General features: G+C 44.5%; 1 protein-coding gene across 6 annotated transcripts in view; it reads right to left on the reverse strand.

Annotated features, from left to right (window-relative positions):
• Positions 1-1,452: 1,452 nt before the first annotated feature.
• The window catches only part of BRD3 (bromodomain containing 3), a 43,319-nt gene continuing 20,115 nt past the window's right edge, over positions 1,453-24,656 (reverse strand). The window contains exons 3-14 of one of the 6 annotated variants that reach the window (XR_012631842.1): positions 24,206-24,343; positions 23,082-23,229; positions 21,318-21,532; positions 19,269-19,640; positions 12,721-12,849; positions 12,125-12,316; positions 11,061-11,296; positions 10,240-10,532; positions 8,235-8,393; positions 6,561-6,775; positions 4,966-5,007; positions 1,453-3,070 (exon numbers count right to left, since the gene is read on the reverse strand). Coding sequence is in view for 4 of the 6 variants with exons in the window: in XM_074891254.1 (XP_074747355.1) it covers positions 6,660-6,775; positions 8,235-8,393; positions 10,240-10,532; positions 11,061-11,296; positions 12,125-12,316; positions 12,721-12,849; positions 19,269-19,640; positions 21,318-21,532; positions 23,082-23,229; positions 24,206-24,343 (1,998 nt within the window). In the remaining 2 variants the exon portion in view is untranslated. Of the gene's footprint in view, positions 6,776-8,234; positions 8,394-8,657; positions 8,723-10,239; positions 10,533-11,060; positions 11,297-12,124; positions 12,317-12,720; positions 12,850-19,268; positions 19,641-21,317; positions 21,533-23,081; positions 23,230-24,205; positions 24,344-24,656 lie in introns of those variants that run through there. The other 5 variants (XR_012631841.1, XM_074891255.1, XM_074891254.1 and 2 more) reach the window with 5 other exon arrangements.

Here is a 24,656-nt window from a genome sequence, read left to right on the forward strand (position 1 = left end):
AATCACTCTGGCACATGTGAGGATTACAGCTATTATCACTCCCAATCCCCACCCAGGCAGAAGAGGGAAAGCTCAGCAGACAGGCGGTTCCTCCCAGTTGGGAATTACCTCAGTTACTGGTGGGGCTGTGGGTAACCTCCCTCCCCAGATTCACACCATTTTACCTGTGAAGACCAGCCACATGTGGAGGAGGCTCCTCCAGGTTCCCGACAGCCCCTGCCGAGTCTTAGCGGTGCGCTGGGGGACAAGGACAGCCTCGGGATGTCACACATGCAATAACCGCTATCAACACGGACACCGGCGTCGGCCAAACCTCAACTGCGTTCTGCCTCTCCTCATCCTCCTCCAAGTCTGGAAGAAGCAGCACTGCTTGATGCACCTAGAAATAACTCACTAGTAAGTGCTAAAGAAAACATCCTCCTGCGAGGCAACTGCAGGAGCCTCACAACTGCCTCGCAGGAGGTTTTTAAAGGATAGGTTGAACAAACATTTCCTTTGGGGGTATCATTGATACAACACACACCTTCACTGATACAACAGCTAAGCAAAACAGGTTTGCTGAAACCTTAGAGATCATGGCTTTTAAACCCAGTGAGCAGAACACGGTTAGAGAAAGATTAACCCTGGGGAAACCTGGCTGTTGTAACCCTTAACTTATAAATAAACCATCAGGCATGCGTCTGAGAAACCTAACAGCAAAGCCAACCTGAATCGTCTCCAGTGACCAAAATAGATTTTGGCCACCATACAGTAATGTCAGGACTCCGCTGTGACGGTGACCAGCTCCTCTGGGCCCCCCTTTCCCAGCAGTGCCCTCCACGTCCCAGTCACCCTGGGCTCGCTGAGCCGCAGGGCCAGCACCGGCTGGTGGAGCGGATGCTGCTGCCAGTGTTGGTGAGAAAGTCCCTCTGGGTCCTTCAGGTGCTGGTGGCTTCAAAGTAGTCAGCATTAAACCGGGTGAAATGTCCATTTTCTTTATTTTCAGCTGAACATACCTCAATGAGACAGAATTCTCACATAATCTAGGACCCCTTCAGACTGTGGGCTTCTAGGAAAAGTCCTTCCTTGGCTGTCCTGCTACATTAAAGCACCCTGAGTGTCTCCTTCCCCAACAGAAAGGTGTATTTAGAGCACGTTTACTCCAGGTACTGAACTGCAATTCGGGGACCCCAGGCCAAGCTGGCAGTGCCCCAGACTTGCCCCCTGCTCTGAAGGCAGTTTTCCCAGTTAGTGTGGCGCTCTGTGAGCGCTAACAGCTGGACTTGCAAAATGACTTCCAAATTATTTCAGTACTCATGGCACTAGGTCTCTCTGTATTCATGTTTGTCTCTTGGCAATGCTACTCAACTGACTGCTCAATCAAAGCCCTACCAATTCTCAACTGGAGCAAGAGCAACACCTGAAAAAGAGGATGAGGAAAGGGAGAGGAGAGGGGAAAATACGGGATCAAACTGCACACACAAAACAATTTTTCTTTTTATTATGAAAACAAAACAAATGCCCCAGGACCAGGGTCCATGATTACCAGTAACATCAAAGATTACTTTCTAACTCTTTTTTTAAATTCTGTTGTGTTTGAGGCCAGCAATTTGCAATAAACAAGCTAAACTACTTACATTGACTCTTTTCAGTAACTGACATTTACAGGAATATACTAGAAATGGCACTAAAAAGTTTTAAGAAAAAGAGTTACGGTAAATTTGCATGCACATCATACAGAAAAGTAACTTTTTTTAAATATTAAAAAAACCCAGAAAACAAAACAAAAATACAACAACAAATCTTTCTGGATTGGTTATGCCAGTATCAGGGGTAAGTTCTAAGTGGCCTGTGTCAAATCCTAGCTGGTGGTTTATTTATTTTTAAAAATGACATTTAAAAAGATATGCAAATACCATTTCTTTAAAAAAAATGTATCTCGTTGTTTTACAAGCAAGATAATGCTGCTAGTATAATGAATCCTTGCCCTAAATTTATCTTCAACAATGCAGAGCCTGCCCACAGTTAGCCCTAGTGGTAACTGCTCATGTTTGAGAATGTCTTTTTAAAATTCAGTACTAAAAACATTGTGGTTTTTCTTTGTCATGCCCCGATCCCTTCCCCCTAGCTCCAACCCCAACTTTAAAAAACATCATTCCTTTCAAAACAAGGAAAAAATTAAAAACTGGTCTAAGAGTCCCCAAAACAGAGAAAGAACTAGATTAGGTAACTGCAGTCTGCTTCTACCACATAGAGAACATGGAAAGAGACCTCACTGGTAACTAATTTGTATATATACACGCACACACGTGCTTGTGTATGTGTGTGTGTGGGCGCGTGCACCTATTACACACACTCACAAACAACAGTTACATAGTCCTGAAATATCAGTTCTACAGTTACAAACCCTGTCGGTAGGAAAGTTTAAAATCACATCAATACAAAACTGAAATGATTTTGTATAGACAACATTTGGTTAGCAGAAAACTGTTGTACACAACAGCTTCCTTTAGTAGATGGATCAGGGCCTGAGCCCATGGGATGCGGATCTCCCTCTGGTCCCACTGAGCCTATGTCTGATGGTGTGCCAAGAAACAGGCTGACCTTACAATCAGATAAAGTTTAACAAAGTTTTTAAAGGTGCAGTAATGCTGGTTGATTGGTAATAGGTCTGGTGAGATATTGTTTTGTCAAAACAGTTTTGTCAGAAAAAACAGTTTCAATAAAACTATTTGTGTGTATGCATACATATGAAATCATACTGATTTCAGTGAAGTTTCCCCTGGAAAACAAAGTTAAACTTTGTTCATTCAAGAAAAATTCTACCATAAAAATTTCTTTTTTTTATTAAGTTTAAAAATGTTATTTCAAATGTTATATGTTTGATCATTTTAAAGTTATTTCATGACATCTGTACTGACATGTCATGCAATACAAACTCAGTTAAATAAACGCTCTATCGTTTCAGTTTCCAACTCATTAAGGGCTGCTGCTACTTACTATGGACTGAAAACATCTCTTCTTTCCTGGAGACACTCTGAGCTGGAGATACAAGAGGCACCACTACTGACATGTCGGGAGATAATGAGCACTACAAACAATACGAAAATGAAAAAGTGTAAGAACAACATTTTGAAACGAAGTCACCAATTTCTTTCCTGAAACAAAGGTCATGCCAAAATGGACTTCTCCTGTGAACTGCCATTTCATAGCAAACACCTTACTTTTCATGAAAAGTTTCCCACTAAATGGTAGCCCAAGTTGCAGCTGGATATATCAAAGATATGCAGGTGGTTCTTCATATTCCTTGGTGGTTTTGGTTGGTTGTTTTCCTTGCAAATCCCCAAGCTAGGACAGGTTTGCCAACTAAACCAGGGATCCTCCTCCAGCGCTGCAGACAGTCCCAAGCCAGGCCCCTTTCCGTCACTTCACGCTTGGTCCCCAACCCTTCGGCTCTAACCTTTCCACTGATCTCGGTGGGACAGACCTACGCATCCCAGAGGAACGTCTGTACCCTGGCCGTGGTCAGCGGGGTTGTCCCTGGTGTCGGAGGAGGGTGACACGCTGCAGAGCCGGGTCCCCCCGACGCTGGCGACAGCGGCTGCCGGCCGGGCTGCTATTGCCTCCAACACCGGCTGGGGTTTGTTCTCCACACGGGAGCGACCACCATGTTACATCAACAGCATCGCTCAGGTTAATGCACGCAGGAAAAGGTTTCAAGCAGGGAAAACTGGGAGCTCGTTTATCCAAGTTGTCATGGTATTGAATTGGTTGCAATTATTTTAATTAAAATAGTAGGTTGGTTTTGATAATGCAAGTCTCAGACAATAGGAGAAACACAGATGAAACCCAACCCCATTAAAAAAACTTCTTAATTAGGTGTATATTACATTTCCTCATAGTAAATTCTGAAAATATATTACTAAGGATCTGTCTAGGGAAAGATTTTTTTTAAGGGCAGAATTTAAAAAAAAATACAGGAACTAAAAATAACTCCATTGTTAATGGAAAAGCAAAATCATTAATTTCAGTAAGAATCGGATAGACTAGTTCATCCGCTTTCAAATCCTATGGGAAACTATCTGCAAACACTTGAGAGCCTCCTGCCACTGGGCCAAGCACCCTTGTGACTGCAAAATGAGCCAAAGACACCCAGCAACTTAGAGGAGGAACTCAGTGGCTCACAGCAACACAGCATCACGCTCTCAGGGGGGGGAATTCTTTTCTACAGCAAACTGTGGGAAGTGTGTTACTGCCCCTATAGAGGTAAGACATGGACAGAGACACGTCAGCTGTATGAGACGCACATCCGAACACTCTGAAATGCTGATCTTTGAAAGACAGATTTTTAAAGACAAATGCGTAAGTGTCTAGCTAATAAAACCTCCGTCGATGGGCAGTAAGCGACTGGCAGCTGAGTGTGGATGCAGTTAGAAGTGCAAACCATGGAGTGCCAACAACAGGCTGGCCCTGCGCTTCCCCAGCTTTCCAGCAAAGGGACGTCACCCAGACACCACATGTCCCAGCCCACGATCTCCCATCCTGGCTCTTGGAGGCAATGAAAATCGCGTGCTGGGGCTGAGGAGTCTTCCAGGGCCACTCACCTATGTGAAAAATAAAAGCTGGTGCAATCTGCACCACGGGGCCTCCAGCAAGCTGCTAATAGAGACCACAGGAACGTGAATTTTAGGGCTACCCCGCAGTAGAGAGGCAGCCTTAGGGGCTGGTACTAGGAGAAGGAAAGGCATAACTTTCTGTTAAACTCTGTATATTTTTTCTTTACAATAAAAAGTTAAGAATTTACAATAAAATTTCTGCCCTTCAGATTACAAATTTTATATAATTATAGAACTGGTGTTTTCCTAAAATTGGATTATAAAAGAAAAAACCCCTACTGTTCTACAAAAAAAAAAGAGAGGGTGGAAAAAGACCTCTCGAAACATTACTCGAAAATAACAATGTGCTGCATCAAGAAATTTTATCTACCTGTACGTCTCCAAAATCTGTACAAAACAGGAAAAAAGGGGGCTGGGGTGAAAAGAGAAAGAAGAGAGAAAACAAATCAAAAAATGAACACACCAAACATGACAGAGCACCAGACACACGACAGACTGGACTGTAGCACCTGTAGGTATAAAGTCCAATATATTTAAATAAAGTCTCAGATTTTTATTTGCTTTGTTGTTATTGTTTTGTTGTTTTGTTTTTTTTTTTTTTTTTAATCTGGTTCAAACCACATTAGAAGTCTGCATTTCTGCTGGTCTGCAGAATGCAGTTTTGCTTTTGTTATTTTTTTATTAAGTTTTAAATGACCAATGGTGTTTAATAAATAAAGTACTTGTATATACATGAAATCAGGGACAATGAAAACAGAGTGTTTTGCAGCAGTGCAGGTCAAAACATCAGGCTGGACTCAAAAAATCGCAAGCCTTAAAAAATGGGCTCTTTTTTTTTTCTTCCTCTCCTTTTCCTTTTTATTGAGATAAGCATTTCAGTGCCTGGAAACCTGCACCCTACATGACACAGAAGTAGCGTTCCCTTTCTAGGAGCTCACTACTGAAACAAGGAGAGAAAAAAACCCAACCCAAACACACACAACATCCCTCTTCAATTCCTCTCCCAGCTCAGCCTCAGCTGGAGCTCAAGTGCTCCTTTATTTTAAGCCCAGACTGAGGTGTTTGTCATGGAGAAAATACTTAAGCATGTGTCTAATGATGCACACATGACCCGCCTTGGTCACTCTGCAGTCCAGCTGAGAACTTTCAGCCAAAACCTGTTTTCAATTAAATTAAAAACTTTCAGAGAGAGTGTCCATTTCCTGGAAATTATCTATTTGATGTTAAAAATAACATTCCCAAGAAACTTGAGTGTCCCTTTCTCCCTTCTTCCCAACATATCCCCAAGAAAAACTAAAATTTTGAGTGGAAAAAACAAGAAATGCAACCACTTATATTGCTCATGTGCTTAAAGTTAAATTCATGCTTAAATACCTTCCTGAACAGGTGCCTATGCCTCTACCAAGATTAAAAAAAAGCATGTTAGCAATCCACAGTACATGAGAATTTTTTTGTTTTTTTGTTTTTATGTAAAAAGATCATAGCATCTGACATTTTTATCACACTGTAGACTTCGAGATTAAGAATACTAGTGCTAATAACAAATACACCAACTAGTTCAAAAGCTAACATCTTTCAGATACAGTACCATTTTACAGAGATTTCTTTTAAAAAAGATTTTTTTTACCTTGTGTGAGCCAGGCAGGCTTATTAAAAGAGAACATTCTGGGGAGAGGGAAGGGGCGGGAGGGAAATGTACTACAAACCCTGCAGAACTTTCTATTTATCTCCTGCTAAGAGTTCAAAGTTCTTCCATTTTCAACCAATCTTCTTCAGTTAAAATGTATTTTAGAGACTTTATGCAAAGGGAACTATTTGTCATAAAGTCTAGTCACACACACACACGCACACGCAAAGATCTTTGACCTATTAAAAGAGCGCCCCCCAAAAAATGGAAGATACCTTTTATAACACTGAATTAAAAAATAAAATAAAAAAAGTCAGAGAAAGAGAGGAAAAAAAAACCTGACCACCGTGGAACAAGAGCAGTATATTAAGGAGAGAAAGGAACACTGCAGAGCATTGGTGAGGGTGATGTCCATTTTGTGTGTAAGTGTCCGTAACTCATTCCGAATCGCTGCTGTCTGAGCTGGAGCCGCTGGAGCTGCTGCTCCCAGACTCCGAGGAGCTGCTGCTGCTGAGCCGGGAAGGGCCTCCGGAGGGAGCCGAGCCGGATTTCTCTGCAGGGAAGAAGGCAGCGATGTGGTTACTTGCAAGGAACTGAAATAGAGAAAGCTTGCCCACAGCCTTCATCCTCCACGGCTTCATTCACAACTTCATTTTGCCTGGGCAGCTATTTGCCCACAGCTTTGGCTTGCTGCAACAAGGCCTGTCCTGCCAGTGGGCAGCAAGGTTTGTCAGGCTGCAGGTGACCGTGGAAGTTTGGGATGTGCACAGGAGCCCTACGGGAGGGCAACATCCTCTGCAGCCCTACGGTGCTCAGGTGAGATGGTGCAGAGCACCTGGGGAGCTCTGTCCACAGCCCTGCAGACTCCAGTGCAACCTCTGAACACAAGAAAACCCTGACTTGTGCAAAGCTGGAAGAAGCCTAGTTTGCACTTGCCAAAAGCTGTTTGTAAACCAGAAAGTGTTCGTAAAGAGGATGCCTCCAACAACTCGAGTGGGATGCCCTGTGGGGCAGAGTTGGGCCCTTTCTCTGCACCTTCCTCCTGCTGTTGCCCAGAGACAGAACTTGCCTCACTGTGCAGGTACAAGCCAGAGAAAATGAGAACCTTCTGGAACAATCTACTGCACATGCGTAAGAAAGACTCTAGAAAGGCAACACCCCACGTGTGTCTTTATCAACACCCCACCTACAGACCAAGCTGGCTACTCTATGGCAACGCGGGATCCAAGGGTGGCGATTCCCCTTCTCCTGTCTCCTTGCCCTCTTTTCTCTTTCCTGTTTTTACTCTCTCTCATCTATATTCATATATATTAGTTTTGTATGAATTGAATTGCAATCAGTTGATTGTTGACGGGTTATTAGGAAAACAGTCTTATTGCCAAAGTGCCTTTATTCCTTCCCAGAATGGTTATCAGTTGATTGTTGCCAAATTCTTTCCATTCACTTACTAAATTGGTCAGTTAATAAAGTCACCAGCACAACTGTTCCTCTGAGTCACTGTTGTGACTCTTCCACCAGCACGCAGGCTTTCAGGGAATTCAAAAGATTCACCCACCTTGTAACTCACCGCATGGGACAAGACAGCACTGGAAGAATCTTTTGTAGCATCTTTCACACTACTGCACTATGTGGGGTCTTAAGCTTTTTTAAATCCCACAATGGAGAAAAATCATCTGTTAGATGCTCCGTGGTGCTGGTCTGTACGCACAGTCCTGCACAAGCTAACACCAAGGGGAAGATCCTCCTCCCTCTGAAGGATGAATTGCTTCCAAAACATCTCACATTTACCACCCAGGGGAGCTTCCACCCAAACAGGGACTAAAAGCAGCCCCCACACAGTAGCTCAGTGCCCAGCAGCAACTCACTGTGCCCCGACACTACTGACCAACTGGGGTAACTGTCAGAGATGATCCCAAGGCTGCAAGAAGGCAGTAGTTTTGCCTCAGTGAGAACGTCTCTCTACATACACAACTCTTTGGGCATTGTTAGCACAGTAAAAGCAAATCCATTACCTTTCTTTGCAGGTTTCTTGTTGTTGTTTAGCTGCCCACTGACGTCCTGTAACCGTTTTTCTAGTTCTTTCTTCTTTTCCTGAGCTAACTCTTCTTTTGACTTTGCTGCTTGCTTTTTTCCACTCGCAGCTGTGGAGGAGGAATGCACAATTTCTGAAACTGCATGGTTGCAGGAGAAAAAAGAGTGGACATCACTATTTTACAGGGCATGTAAATCTGTGCAACCACTTCTGCAGTGACACTGCTAAGATCAAGTGACCACACAGCAACTACACATCCCAGATAGAGGACAACTTATGAAGTTGTCTAAATCATCCAATCACCATCATCCTGTAACATGCACTTTTTAAGAGAGATCTTCTGGAAAGTATTTTAGAAGATAGAAATATCCATGTAATAACCTTGTAGTTACAGGTTACTTACCAGCCAGTTATATGGTCAATAGTTACACATTTGTAATTACAGAATTGTTACATGGGTTTTCTGCCCTGTAAAATAAAGTGTCCCATTAAAGGCTGTCAGAAGTAAGCATCTGCCATTAAAACTTAAGATACCTCATGCAAGAATCTAGTGTGCTTTATGTTGCTTGAAATATAAAACAAAAAGAAGGACAAATTAAAATCCAGCTGAGGCAAAGGCTGGCAGACCACAGGAATGTAGCTGCATCAGTTAAGATGGAAGTGGTGAGAAGTACCAGTAACACTCATACTTCTGAGCAGAAGAAATATCCCTCCAAAGAAGGAGTAATTGAACACAGGTGTTGGCCAGTATTAGAAGCTCAGACACAAGCCAGATATTTTGCCTGATCCAGCAAGGAAATACCTACATTTCTGTGCACTGTTTTAAAGCAATGATTTAAAAAAAAAAAAAAAAGGAATCTGGAAAGCACAGCCCTAAGAGGATGTGCCGCTGAACACTAAGCACTGCAACAGACAGCAGACAGCACAAGAGTCCAGCTGGGGTCAGGCACGCCAGCCTGCCAGCCCAGGGCATACCAGTCTCAGAGGATCTGAAGTTATCTGCGTTACTCTACGCTTTGGTTCCAAAACAAAAGGATGCTTCTTGCTCCTAGCCACTCTGGAAAATCTCTTCCTGAGCTATTCCAACAGTGAAGGACTCGGGGTGGGGGAATCAAAGCAGTGTATTAAAAAGCAAAAAGAAGGGTCAAAGTCTGAGCTTTGCTTAGGCCTACCTGAAAATCCTGTAGTGAAGAAATGGAGGTGCTCTGCAAGAGTTGCAAGTAGCTATTGTGTTATACTCTTAACGGGACAACTTCCTCTTTACCAACAAGCAGATGGACAGAGCCAGGACCACTTCAGGTAAGTGATCCTATTGCTATTCAGCTGGAGCTAAACTCTCAAGGGGCCACAAGAATCACTCTCTGTGGATGAGGCACAGAGAAAAGTCCGTCCCATACTGAACCGTACGCTCGGCAGCGCATTAACATTAATCCTCTGATCTGATATAGACTCAGGGCAATATGGTGATCAGGCCATCTAGAAAGAGCAATTTTGGGGTGAATATACAACTCGGACACTTACACGCAGAATCCACAGGTTGCCCAGGTAACTTTCTGCAAGTTATTTATTCCCTTGATGTCTTGGGTCCCAACCATGCTTTTTGTTTTGTTTTGTTAGCACCTAATTAGATGCTAAACTAGTCAGGATAAGAAACTGATCCTTCCAGATGTGTGCACCTAACACCTAACACAACGAGACTGAAACCTTTATAGTGCCTTCTAGATTCTAGATAAGTAATAAAGGTATCACACAGGTCTTGTAGAGGAACACAATAGTCCTCCAGGTCTCCACGGCATGACATCATGGGGAGAAAGAACAGAAAAAATAGAAAGTTTCTGTACGTTTTCATGGGAGAGAAGAATCTCTAAAAATCCCTGCCATCATATACCCAACAGCTGGGTAAGAGAATCCCAACACACATGCCCTGACTCCAAAGCTGAGCCCAAGAGCTGGTGGGGGAACGTGTGCCCCAGGAGGTAACTTACAAAATGGTTTCCTTTGTTTTTTCTGTAAACAAGATTTCACGTATCTCTCCAGTTCTCGTAAAGTTGTGGGCTTCAATGTTTCAAAATCTATTTCTATCTCGTCGGGATTAGAGTCTCTGAGGGAAGGTTCCCGTGACTGGATGATGTGCACCACCCTGCCCAGCTTCTCCCCGGGCAGGCGGTTGATGTCCAAGCTGAGTTGTCGTTTCTCATCGTAAGTCATGGGCAGACCTTCCTCCTCCTCATCTGAATCGTAGGTTGCAGATGCCTGTTTGCCTCCTTTCTTGGGCTGCCTGGGGGGGGTTGGCAAGCATGGAAACATTCATGGATATATAGAAGCAATGAACTCTTTCTTTTTTCTACCCCCCTTATAACAACCATCCCAATGCTCTTGGCCTTGAATCTCTGGCCAGACAGCTTGAAGAGCACCACAACTTCTGAAAAAGTTCAGAAGTCTGAGATCAGCTGTTCTACTCCCATTATATTTTAGCCCTGTGAGGCATGACAACAAGCCCATGTAGCAGCAGGGGGGCAGCAATGAAATGGCACATTCTTGCTGGCTGTGCAAAAGACAAAAAGCAAAACCTTATCTGAGAGTGATCAGGCAGGGATTCTGAGAGAGCTGGACAGTGGAAATATGCTGGTTCCACTGCCAGCTCTAACTTAAAGACTCCCTGGAGTTGTCTGGGAATGGAGACACTATTCAGCTATTTAACTGCTCTGACAACTGAGCTTCACCAGGAATTCAATGGGGACAGGAGAACTGGGCTGGAAGCTCTTGGCATTCCCCGTAAGACAACTTGCAGAAGGCAGGTTCTCACCTGTTAGCTGTGGTTGTGCTGTTTGCTTTCTTAGCTGGGGCTTTCTTCTGTTGGGTTTGTTTTGGTGGCTGAGCCACCTTGGGTTTTTTCTCCTCCTCAGTTTTGACTTTGTGCTTTTCTTTTTCCTTTTCTTTATCTTTCTTTTTCTTCTCTTTTTCCTTCTTCTCTTTTTTTTTCTTTGGTTTGTTCACTGGTGCTTGTGACAATGCAGCTAGCTGCTCATGGACGGCCTTTAGCTGAGGGAGAACAGCGTAAAAATGAATCAGACTTCAAGGTAAGATAACTGATGCCTCCACATACCCTTCCTCTACATCCCAACGTGTAGGTATATCCCAAGTCACTGATCAAGCAGTCTAGCGACTGAACTCAGGAGACTTTGCTTGATTTTAAATTCTTTAAAAAAATGCAGTGCAACTACACAGAAGCTGACTCAAATGAAAACGTCATTCTTGTTTTATAGGGGCAAATATAAATTAAGCTTAATAGCTCCATCTAGAGTGCTGACAACTTGGCCTCTGGAATCTGGGTTCACTTCTTGGCTCTCCTACTAGCTTGCTTTGAGACACCAGATAAGCTATTTCATTAATGCTTCATTGTATTACGGCAGCACTGTAGCATCTGGCATTGTGTATCTGCATAGTAAGAAAGGCCACGGCTTCAGTGTTTGCAACCACAACAGTCAAAACAGCTCACTTCTACAGATGGGGTACAGGGGGACAGTATCCCACAGGAAGCTTGAGACAGATTTTGTTATGCCTGAGCTCTCATACAAAATGGGTGTCTGTTCTTCCCAGACCCCTAGTATTGTCCGCATCCCCATTCATACTCTGGGATCCCAGAGGGAAGCCAGAGCATCAGCACCAAGAACGGCTGTCTTGAAGAAAATGAACATTACATCAAACACACACTTGCTTCACCGCTGAGCGTTTTTCCCCTTTAGCCAGCAGAAGTGGAGACTTCTTTGCTGCATCGCAGCCTCGATGGGATTTTTAAGAACAAAATGAAACCCTTCCTCCTATGCCCTTTCTATTGCACAGAGACACACAGTGTGGCCGTTGCAATACCTGCTCCTGGAGCTCTGCCAGCCGAGTCGCTCGCTCTTCTTCTGAGTCCGAGCTATCCGAGTCGGAAGAGCTCTCCTCACTGCTGTGACTGCTCTCTGTGCTTTTGCTCACCACGGGTGCTGTTGGTGGAGGTGGAGGTGGGGCCTCTGCAGGCTCATCAGGCATCTTGGCGAACCTCATCTCAAAGACATCCTACAAAAAGGGGGGGGGGAAACTGGTGACAAAAGGAGCCTCGGCCGCAAAGACCTCACTCTGGGCTTTTAAACACACAGACACCCAGCATGGGTCAGGGTCTTGCTGTACTACACAAGGTGCTGTACAAGTAAATAATAACGATGGGTATATTTTGTAAGCCCATGAAAATTCTCCCATTGCTATATATAGCAATGAATATAAAGTTTTAGGAGCAAATGTGGCATTGGGCCATGCCATGTGAAGAGCATATCAGTTCTGCAGCAGAGAACATGGCTCTTTCCAAGGGCTGGAAGAATCACCGAATCTCCCTTGTTGGTGCCAAGAGCGGATCCACAGTTGGATCTATGAACAGACACCTCAACTAAACATACTCTGGAAGACGCATTTGCCAACACCTTTACCTGAAGCTTCCTGGCCATCGCTACCACTTCGTGGTCTGGAGGATTGTACTTGTAACAATTAGAGAACATTAACCGAATATCTGCTGCAAAACCTTGTGCATCCTGGTATTCCCGACTGTCCATTTTTTTCTGCAAACAAACAAGCCAAAGGGAAAGGGGAGAAAAAGCCATAAGCAGAAGGCATTTATAGCAACTGCATGGAGGACACGTGCATCTTGGAGACAGCTCAGAACAGCCTCAAAAAAAATCACATTTATCTAAGAGTAGTTTGATCTGGCTTATTGGTTCTTAAATAACATTCAGAGTTTCTGCTTTTTAAAACAAACACTCAAACACCAGACAACCAAAGAAGTTGATATTGCTCCATAACAGTTTAAACACTTTAAGATTCTAAATTTGGGTTGTTTTCTTTTTCTAAGTAGTACCATATAAATTTGTCAGGGTCCACATTCTACTAGAAAATAGAGTAATTTAGAAAAAGGTTTGCTAGATCAGAAACTAACAAGGATCATGGGCAGGAGTCAACAACCAACCAAGCTACAATTACAGGCGTACCTTAATCGTATATATCTACATGCTGCTTGAGTATTTTTGCCCTGTAAATCTGAAAGGGCAAAAAAGATCATGACCATCCAACTCTGACTTCTTGCTAACACAGGGCACGAATTTTGCTTGGCAATTCCTACAGCAAGATAGGCATTTACAGTGCATTTACAACACCTATGCTTGATTTAAAAGTCCAACTGATAGCAAATGGATACAGAATTCACCTTTTATGAACCTATTCATAATGTCACTTCCTACTGTAGTGAAGATAAGTTATCAGGAGCTAAATATTTGCAACTTGTTCCTTCCTTTTATTTTTCAGCTCTCACTTTTGTCCATTTCTCTTGCTGTTTGGGACTGAATGACTTGAGTTTAGAGAACAGTTTTTAGCATTCCTAGAACTTAATTGATTTTATGCATATATTACTACTACGTATAAAACCTTAGCTCCAATTACTCCTACCAAAGGGAAAAAGAAGCTAACACTAGATTTCATTTGCATTTAAAAGACCTGGGTTTAAAGAAATTCTCTATTTGCCAAGTGTTTGCAGGCCTCCCTTTTGTATGTCTTGTGCACCTGTATCCCCCAGTGAAGGGAAGGGACTGACTGGCAGACAGGCTGCAAATGTGATCAGGGAAGACACATCCCCCATCCAAGCAGAAAGCAGGGCTGCTCCGGGTCCGTAACCCACGCTGGAAGCCCTAACACAAGCAAAATTCCCATTTGTTCAATGGAAGCTACAGGTATTTCACAGCTACACGGTAGACCTTGTAACTATGTTGAAACACTACACTGAGTCCTAAAACTTTTTTTGTTGTGAATAGGGCAGAATTTCACCTCCAGGGATGCAGTTTCAGAGGGACCTGCAACGCAGGGTGGTGACATTCCTGTAGCGTTAGTCCTTGCACTGCTGCAGCCAGACATCTGTGAAACTTTTGTCACAAAACCTCATTCCCTTGGTGAATAAATTAAGAAACAGCCTGAGCCACAGCACAAAGGCAGAAAGGGAAATAGGTTTGTGCTTCTGCTGTCTGAAGGAGAGCTGGCCTTGTTTGAAAAATTGGCCTTGGTCTCAAGGCCAATTCCAAAGCAAAACATATGTTCAAACGAAAGGGCCCATTTATTTTAAAATACATCTTACTGCATGAAAGGCCTTTTTGATGCACTTATATTTGTTTGGCACACTCAATGGCTGATTACTGCCTACGAAATACATTCCAGTGTCTGAGGCTTCACTTTCATCCAAACCCAATAGTTTCCTAGCCCAACAGTTTTAATCTGTGGATTTTTGTTTTGTGTTGTTTTCTTGTAAAGAATAATTAACTTAACAAAAGAAAAAAAAAGGACTTTCAATTGGTGGACTGGAATATCTTTGGTTACAAATTCACTTTGAGATATCCAGCTGCTTAAAAAAAAGTTATGACATTTACAACTGCAAATCAGGAGTCAAAGACAAGCAGGACTGGCAGAGATGCTGGGAGGCCAGCTAGTCCATTCTCTGCCCCACACAGTATCTACCACAGCAATCTTATTTTTCCCTCAGCAATCAATTCAACTCTTTAATATTCTTTAATATTCAGAAATTTGTTTCCTAATGTCTAACGTGTCTCTTGCTCTAAGGTAAGCCTTGTCCTGCCCACAGAGGATGCAAAGAAAACTTTGTTCCCTCCCTTCTTGCAGCAATCTTTTATGTGTTTGAAGATCTAACATGTCCCCTTTCCATTGCATCTTCTCCAAGACTAAACTGGACATCAGTCTGTCCTCAAAGCACATGCCTTGGGCATGGCATCAGGGCAGGTGCTGACAAGGGTCACACAGGTCCAGCAATGTCAGCAGAGGAAATGCCATCCCCGGCAGCTACTGAGGACTCAGCTTGATTTCTGGAGGTCTACTTGCACCTTACAGAAACTGCCTCAACAAGAGCAGCTGCTTTGTGAAACTGCGGTTGTACTCTAAAATAGATGCAACTAAGGAAATCTTCAAAAACTCCCCCAAAGAATGTCTCCTTGCTTTCAAGATCCTTAACTCAGCTGCTCTGAAACCCCAGCAATTCACTGCAAGAAAATTAACCAGTGAGCGCAGTTAGATCCCTGGAGGTAGCGCTTTATTCCAAAAGTAAACACCTTGTATAAATCCTCTCGCATAGCAAGGACTGTTGCTTGTTTGCCACTGAGTAAACCAAAGGCAGAGACATCCCCATTGCTGCTGTTGTGACCCGGCAGCCAGAGGACGGAGCGAGAGGTGCTCCAGGTTCCCCCAGCTCCATGATGGGCCCAGCACCCTGCCTCCCCACGCCAAAGCTCCCCAGCATCAGAAGGGGACATGAATGCACTGCAAGCAGGCCCTGTCTGCCTGTGGACAGGGCAGCTGAAGCGCAGGGCTGCTACAGCTTCATAGCAGAGCGTTTCACCTACCACAGGGAATTAGGGCTGCTGCCTCTTAGTTTTTAAAGCGTAACCTGTGCCTCTGCCTCCCTCTCTCCTCATCCTTCCCTCTCTACCCCAAGTAGTTCTGCTTTTTCCCCCTCTGTGATGACTATCAAAGAATTGACGTGGAGATGAGCTCACTGATCCGTCCCTTCGTCTCTTCCCACTCTCAGTCCTAGCTCTGGCACAGCACTCCAGCACACCCCTCTGCTCCTGGCTCTGCAACAAGCTCAGCTACAGCCCCTCCACCTCTCACCTGCCACTGGCACAGTCACAACAGCCAACCTGCCTCCTCCACCACAGAGAAAATCTCCAAATCCTTCTGAAGCACACCTCTGCTGGGTGCACAGCCTGAAAAAAAATGCTCCTGGACATGAAAGATATTCTCTGAAGAAAATCAAACCTCATGTAACCAGAGAACCAAAGTGACAAGCCCCCAGGTATTGGGGAATCTATTACAGCGGCAGCAATGCTCATGTTTTACTTTGTCACATAATTCCTTCAAGATTAGTTTGAAGGCCACCAGTTGTGCTGCTTTACCCCAGCCATTGTCACTTGTTTTAGATTTCATTCTGCACCTTTCAGAGCCACAGAGAAAGCCCCTGACACTGGAGAATTACACTGCCTGCAAACGGCAGGTTTCTGTTCCACGCAGTTAACGTATTATAGACTGCATCTCAGTCACACTATGATCTACAGGCCAAGAGCAATGATAATAAAACACTCCATAAAAAAACAATACCAGACAGCACTTCAAACAAGTTTATTAACAAAAATACTACCACATGGAAAGACAAATCCAGAGTCTTCACATACAAAAGACTCCACTGGGTCTGCCATTAACTTATCTCCAGTTTTCTGCCCTACACTAGTAAGGTACAAAGGGAGTATCACCTGCACTTGTAGAAAAAGGGCAGAGGTGTACACTTTTTAAAAGAACAAAGTTAGGACTGTAAAGAGATTTAAGTGCGAAGAAGTCACCAACCCAAGAAATCACAGCTTTCCACCTAGGTTTTGCAGAATACAGCACAAAATCTCTTGCAGTAAGAAGCCACCTAACCACATGTGGAAAACACCAGCTTTGAGAGAGTCAAGATTTTACCCTCACCATCTCTGATCTTACTGCATTCACCAAGGGCTTGATCTGCCAGGCTGCCAGTATCCCTGGAGACCCACAGCATCCCTAGGAAGTCAAGGGAGCGTGACTGAGCTGAGAATAGGTCTGAAAGGACTAAGTTTACCAGCAGTCCCACTAAAGTCAGCACAGTAACTGAATGAGTTCATCTAGGACGTGATCATCTAACGACTTGTATTCACCAGACTAGTAGAGAAAAGGTTATCCATCGCACTTCCTCACTCATGTGGTAACAGAAAGAACCGTTGCACTGAGCGAGAGATGCTTCTTCCCATTTCAGACATTTCTGCGAACCAGACGTACTCTGAAACTCCTTTAAAGCTACTGGCCAGTTTATAGACTCTTTGAACAGATTTTAACATGCAGCCTGTGGTAAGCATGGGCAAACGTAACTGTATGCACAGTAAACAGAGCATCACATAGGAAGGTTCCTGATGCCACCTAAGAACTGCACCTCTGATCTGACTTACAGAAAAACACCAGAAAGTCCATGTGCAACCTGTTCCTGCTCCCAGCCCACTCACTGGCATCAGAGGAGCAAGGCTGGACCCACTCAGCAGAGAAGGTGGTGACCCCTGGAAGGGAGCAGACCAGAGTGCAAGCGACCCTGCTTTCAGCAGGAGGCAGGCCTCCTCACCAACGTAAATTATCCATTAGCCTACGATCCAAGCCATGGGGACGGACCTCCAAGCTGGTGGAGAAGAACAACTCCAACGCAAAGTGAAGTCAGCAGACCTTGACAGCAAGTAATCTAATTAAAACAATGTACAAGAATTAAGTAGGCCTTCAGTACTGGGCACCCAACATCAGCGGGATGGTGATGCACTGCAGTACCAAAACTGAGGGGAGCTTCTTCCTTCCTCATCCACGCTCAAGAGCAAGAGAAAATGGAAACTTACCCAAAAAACCACTGGGACCTTCCTCTATCAGCAGAACATTAGAGCCAGGCACCAGTGCTCCAGCTTCGCAGACTACCATGTTCAACCTAGCCCTTTCTCCTGCTTTTACCACTGTGTTTCAGGGTCCCTCTTCTTGCCTGCAGCTCAACTCACCCTTCATCTTGCCCTCTTCTCCTGCTAGGAAATTGCTGCAGGCCTTTAACACAGCTTGGCTTAATTGCAAGTCAAAAATATTGCACATTGCACTGGCTTTTGTGAACAAAGCAAGGGCACTGCAAGCTCAGGAGCAGAACGGTCTCCAGGCCTAGCTACACCAGAGCTTGCTTACAGTGCTTTTGCCAGCCCAGAGACGGTCTTTTCTGTACAAACGCAATCAATAATAATAATTAGTACTTAGATAGTGCCTTCCAGATATCTGTCCTCACAACAGCCCTGTGAGGTAGGTTAAGTATTATTATCTCCATTTTATGACTGGGAAAACCACAGCACAGAGCTATGGGGAAACTTGCCCAGAACCATAACATCAGAACAGCAGTTAAAACTCAGACACTGGTAACGCCTGGTCTAATCCTCAGTGCACAGACCATGACAACTATTTTCTCACCACTAAATAATGCAACTAAAATACTCATAAAAATATTGCAGCTGTAGTAAGAACTCCTGCAGCAGCATGGCTGAATGGCATGGCACATCAGAGCATGACACTACTTCCAGGTAGTACGTAGGATTTGCCAAGGAACATGAAAGGAATCATGAATGCAGCTGCCCTTTTGTCACCTGGGCATTTAGACAATCCCAGGCATTGTCTCAGCTGGCAGCAAAACACTTCTTGGCATGCTAGTGAAAGCCAGCAGAAATACCTTAACTTCCTGCATATGGAAGAAAGTCTCACCTCCACCAACACCGATTCCAATGGCTGGCTCACAAGCAGAAGATGGGGACTAGAAAAACATGGCTTAGCTCCATGGATATTTAGGAGGGATTCAGAAAACCTCCAGTCTACTGGGAAAAAACACCTTGAACATTGGACCATACTAAGCTAAGCTCTTGAAGAGCCAAGCATGAACCACACAAGCATCACATTATTTCCTCCCCTCCCCGAGCACCAGGCGATCATCACGTTCCAGTTGGAATTGCTCAGCGTAAGCCTATCTGGACCACACATCATGCCAACAAGCAGGCAGGCAGCAGTTTCTAGAAATGGGATACTATCAATCGAATCCTATGAAATACAGCACCTCTTCTTCTCAGAGCGCAACACAATCCCAAGGACATAAGTTTAAATAGCTGGACTATCCACAAAGAGGAGAGGATGCCATTGTACAGTCTGCTTTGCAGGGCAGAAAAAAAAAAACAGATGTCCCAGCTTACGGGGGGAAAAAAAAGAGAGGGCAAGGAAACAAAATATAAAAATATCCAGATGATATCCAAACAGGTTCAGGTTTCTACCCATGTCCCTTCCCCCTCCCCCAGAAGAAGCCAGTCCTCTGCAACCAGAGGGCTGTGACACCCTGCAAAAGAGGTGGTAAATGTGGACGTACTTTAACAGTACTGAGATCCATGGGGTGTTTGATAATATCATGATAGTCATGTAATTCCAAGGCCTCTGCATCAACAGGCTTGTAAAAGGGCCATGCATAGGCTGCATGCTTCTTCGAGAGCATCTCCTTGAGAATGCTGTCACAGTACTTGAGGTGCTCAGAGAGTTTGCCCTTCTTCCCTGCATGCTGGGGGACCTCTCCATCTTCAAGGTCTTTCTTTGGTGGTTTGATGGGCCGGCCGCCGCTCTCCCGTCGCGCGATGATTTTGGCCTGCTTGGGGTCCGAGAGGGGCGTGGGTGACTCGCTTCGGCTGGCAGTGATCGCCGAGGTGGTGGGGGTTGTCGTGTCTGCTTTCCGCTTCACTCCCTTTTTCTGAAACAGCAGATGGACAGACGTCATAAATACCTGCCCAGCTCTCGTGCTATGCTAGCAGAAACCTAGCACAGTTCATCCTTATTTTTGAGATGTGCCTGTCCTCTGACAGAAAACACAATTACTTCACTGGGATAAATGGGACTTGTGACTAGAGGCTTCAACACACAATTCAGTGACTACAACACGATGTATTACTACATGTCACCTGAGCCACAGTAACCAGTCATTTGCACGTCTCCAACCCAACCCCAAACGTGATGCAAAATGTGTTAGCTCTATGTATTTCACTGAGATTTAAACTAAGGACTCTTACCTCATGTTTGCCAAGGGAAAGGAGTGCGCCCAGTCGATTACTGCAGCTCAGCTGATGCATCATGACTTAGTAAGTGTCAGTAACTTAACCACATGTCTGAGTCCCCAGTGGCAGGATCAGGCTATAAGTTCTGAACCAAAGCATATTAATCACCAAAGACCCATGAGCCCTCGCTCCCTTGTATTTAGTGGGTGTGCTAAGATAGATTGCTTATTATGGACAAGAGCAAGAACTTAATGATTTTGCCTTAAGCAAATAAAACCTCTCTCACAAATTCAAGCTGTGACTGTCCAGTCATCTCTCTCATGCTCCTATGAAAGATTTATTTCTCTGGAGAGAGAGAGAGAAGGGGGGAAAAAAGTTCCTTGTGGAAATCTAAGGGAAATCTGAAGTAAATCCCAACAGAATTAATTTTGCAGCGTGTATTTGGCAAACTCACTACTGGCTTCATCCTTTTAAAATTACTTTGATTCTCAGAAGCAAGTTATTTGGACAGAAACTGAAGTATGAGACAGGCTTCTGAGGAGGACAGCTTAGCTGCAAGAAGATTTAATTTACAATTTCGCTAGTAATTCCCAAACTATAGGGTTAAATAAGCAAAACAATTCTGCGGTTCTGCTGGTCCATGCAACCTCACATTAGAGAACACCAATACTGTTGTGGTTAATTCCTCAGTTTAGAAAAAACCCCAGCCTTCTCTGAGCTATGCTTTCATAATTTTTAAAGCAATACACAGCTTGCTAGGAAAATTCCAATTATCCAAATGTTTTCATTTACTCATAAATTAACACAGTAAATAGCAAAACATCAATGACAACTCCCAGAAGATTGCTCAGTAAGGAAGACAGAACTAATGCACCCAAAACCTGCAGGCAATAGTCTCCTCCAACTGGAGTGACAGGCTTGTCTTGAACTGGTTTATGGCAGAGAGGAACATTCCTAGTGCTGGAGTCTGCAAACCTTAAAGGAATAGTCCCAGTAAAATCAGGGGCTCAGTTAGAGGGAAGAGATGTTTTGCGCTATATGGTGCAAAATGGGGGAAACCTTCAACAGCCTTCTGGTTCATGAGCATCAGCACTGGCTAAGGCTATGGTCAGAGAGCTTGTAACTGAGCTGGAGCAATTACAGTGGACATCACCTCAGCTGGGGTGCAGTACAACTGGCAAAACTTTTCTCAACCCTCTCAAACTCGACAGCAAGCACTTGTCTGAGCACACCCCAAAGGGACAACGATGGCCAGAGAGGCAAGGAGTCAAATGTGAAGAGAAGGAATGCACGTAACCAGCAGTGAGGGGATGAAAATAAAGCACTGCTTAGCAATATTGCCTTCTGAAGAGAAAGGGGTCGGGTTCTCCATTTACCTTGACTACCGGTGGCGTAGGAGGCACCACGGGCATTATCGGAGCAGCAGGCGGAGGGGGAGCAGCGGCGGGAGGGGCAGTGACAGGCGGGACATTAGCAGTGATGGTTGGCACAGGGGTGGCAGCAATGACGGGCGTCTGAGACACGGCTGGAGGGACGTTCTGGAACGGGGCCGGCAGGGAGACGGAAGACACGGCCACTGCTTGCTGCGCTCCTTTCAAACGACAAAGTGAAAACGCACTGCAATGTACTGATGGTTACAAGTGCCGACAAGACATTGGGAACAAAGTGACACTGGTGCTGCTGGACTGTGCCGTCACAGGCTTGGCAAAAGGCTCCCAGTCCAGGGCCACAGGAAGAGCACAAAGGACACGGTGTGATTTGCTTGGTGCTGTTACCCCAGGGGTCAACAAAAAATGAGAAATCACTGACCTAAGTCCTTGTACCCTGAGCTTTAGGCCAGCCACATGCAAGCAAAATACTTCAAGCTTTGCACATGGGTGTGTGTCGCTCTGGGACAGTCTTCACCCCTCTCATGCTCTCAGAGCTACCCTGTGCTCAGCAAAAGAGCAGGAGCTCAAGGAGAGGGAACGGAGGGAGATGGCTCTTCTGGACAGCTGCCGTCCTGCACCTCAACCTGGGAGCGTTTTTACTATGTATGACAAATGGTAACAACCACTTCCCTACTTCCAGCTAAACACCCAAGAGTCCATAGCACTTCAGATTTGCCACAAAAGTTATACAACCAAAGAAACAGAGCTGGGAGTAGGGCCCAAGTCTCCTGATAGCCAGACCAATGTCTCTTACACTAGACCTGCACTGTTAAAGAACTGCTTCGTACTGTAAAGTTAAGGGGGACAAATCTAGTAACTAATAACCAAAGTAGCAATACTCCTCTAAGTTTCTATACCAGCTTTTATCAAAGTATGCTGAAAAGACACATCACAAATCTGTCTGAGCTTGAAGCTGTAACTCCATTTGGCACCTGAGATGTGGGAAAACAAAGAGGAACAGTTTACTTTCCCAGAGCAACAACTAAACCTTGTTTACAGAAAAAAATTCGCAACAGTTTAATTCAGCCCCCACAAGCTTCTTTATGAACTGTTTTACTGCACTTAGAGACACTTTAGTCCTAAATCCACTTAAAATCAACTCTAGGTAAGTTGAATTAAACTTAACTTCTATTGATATGCAATGGTCTACACAGCCTTTTTCAATGGCTTAAATCCTTTCTGTTGATCAAACTTTATGATGTTGCAACCATGCGTACAAAAGAAAAAATGTTATATGGGGTTTAGGGGATTGGCAAGATTTGAGTCCAAGTCTCTGCTGGGTCAGATTTCTGCCAGGACCTTGGGTGAGCTGTATAAACCCAGGTCTACAAAGGCATTTTATGCCATGGTCTGTCACTTGCAGCAGACTGGCACGTCTAACTACCTTGCCTATTCTTGCCTTGGTTTATTCTTTGCATACAGGAAGCAACAGCATTGTCCTCCCTGACTAAAGCGCTGCATGGATGGGTAAGTCACAGATGGCAAGATGTTTGTACGACAAATGCAGAGTGGCCTTAAGACAGACAAGCCCTGAAACACTAGGTGAACGTTATCTAGACATCCCATGCTTTCCTCTCTACTGCTTTAACCATTAGACTACATGCTTCCTTCCCAGTCTCTTCACCATTTGTAACATCAGGCAGCTTGTAAGGTGGGTCAGGCCTCAGCAACAGGCTCACAACATTTAATGTCACTGGATGGGGTTAATACCTGCACTCTGCGTGCCTGCTGACGGCTTGCGACCTTTGCCTTTAGGAACTGGGGGTAATAATTCGACTTCCTCCTGAGGCATCTGGGCAACCTTCTGCAGAAATATCTTCTCCAGGGCTTGGGCCATGAGGACGATGTCATCTGTGGGCTGCAGAAAGAAGAATACAAGCCCATGCTGCATCATCCACATATTAGAAGCAGACAGGTTCAAGATCAGGCTTTGAAATCCCCATCGACACTGCCCTTCACGTATCCAAGCTCCAACAATAACCAGAGTAGCTCTTCTCCCTGCTTGCATGCTACCCTCCTGCTCTTCTATTCTGGTCTAGCATGCAGTCATTACAGCCTCTAAGTACGCTGCACCCAGAGAGTTAGCAGGACTTCCAGTAGGAGCCTGAGAACTAGCATCCCGTGCAACAGCGTGGAAGCAGCAAACTGGAACAGATGAGCTGTCCTGCCCTGCTTGCCAGCAGGTCCAAGAGAAGAGTGTAAACACATACTCTGTGGCTCAAACTAATTAATTTGTTTATTTCAGCTTGTTTGCCAGTATGGGTCAATGATGACAAACCACTGCAGAAAACATTATACAAAGAATAGAGGCTTTTAACAACCTAACAAAACATCAAACAAGCCAAACCCAAAGTAATAAGCAGTCTAAAGGTGTGCAAGTATGGACGAGACATGGGCAGAGAAAAGAGTTATACTTCCTGAACCGCTCTCTGCTGCTAAGAGGTAGTACTTACTGCTAGACAGCCCATGTAACACACAGCATTAATACCCCACAGAACACCTGCAAAGCACTGCGTAAACCGTAGCTCATCTCAAAGAATTCCTAACTGAAAATAAAAGGAGTAAAAACTTGCTACATAACCCCAGAACAGAAATCTACCTATAATTAAAAGGCACATTTGCCATTTTAACTAGTCTGGGGGAAGAAAGACACAGCACAAAGACAGCTTTGTGCATTTCAAGTAATGTGGTTGCAATTAGTGGCATTTCAAATCCTTGCAAGGAGGGCCCGGAGCGCAGTGGAGCTGGCCCTGTTCAAAACCTGCACTGTAACAGTTGTAGGTGGGGTCTTTTCTAGGCAGCGCCCCAGCTAAAGGCTTGTCTGGGCTCTTTACCTTGTTATAAATGTAACAATTTGTAAACATGGTGTTGAAATCCTGCATACATTCACTGGCACTCCAGTAATAGTTATGTTCCAGGCGCTTCTTGATCGTCCCCATGTCCATGGGGTTTTTTATTATTTTGTGATAATCCTGTTGGAGAAACAGGAAAGACATTACATCTCCTGATAGGCAGAGTGTTGTTCACACCTCCCTCTAGTCCCAGCTTTCTCCTCATTCCCCCTCCCAAGAAACACATCCCCAGATTTTTGTGGAAATTGTAAGTATCACCTTTGCTTTCATTTATTTTTCTATTTTGTAGCCTTTATCATTACTATGAACTTGACTACAAAGCACGAGAACTCCTTCCACCACCACCAATCTTCCCCAGCTCCCCCAAACACATGCTTAAACACACACACACAGAGCTACTTGGACATTACCTGCTTTTTGTAAGGACAGCTGA

This window comes from Strix uralensis, chromosome 21 (assembly GCF_047716275.1).
Source record: "Strix uralensis isolate ZFMK-TIS-50842 chromosome 21, bStrUra1, whole genome shotgun sequence".
In the NCBI taxonomy this organism is placed as follows: Eukaryota; Metazoa; Chordata; class Aves; order Strigiformes; family Strigidae; genus Strix; species Strix uralensis.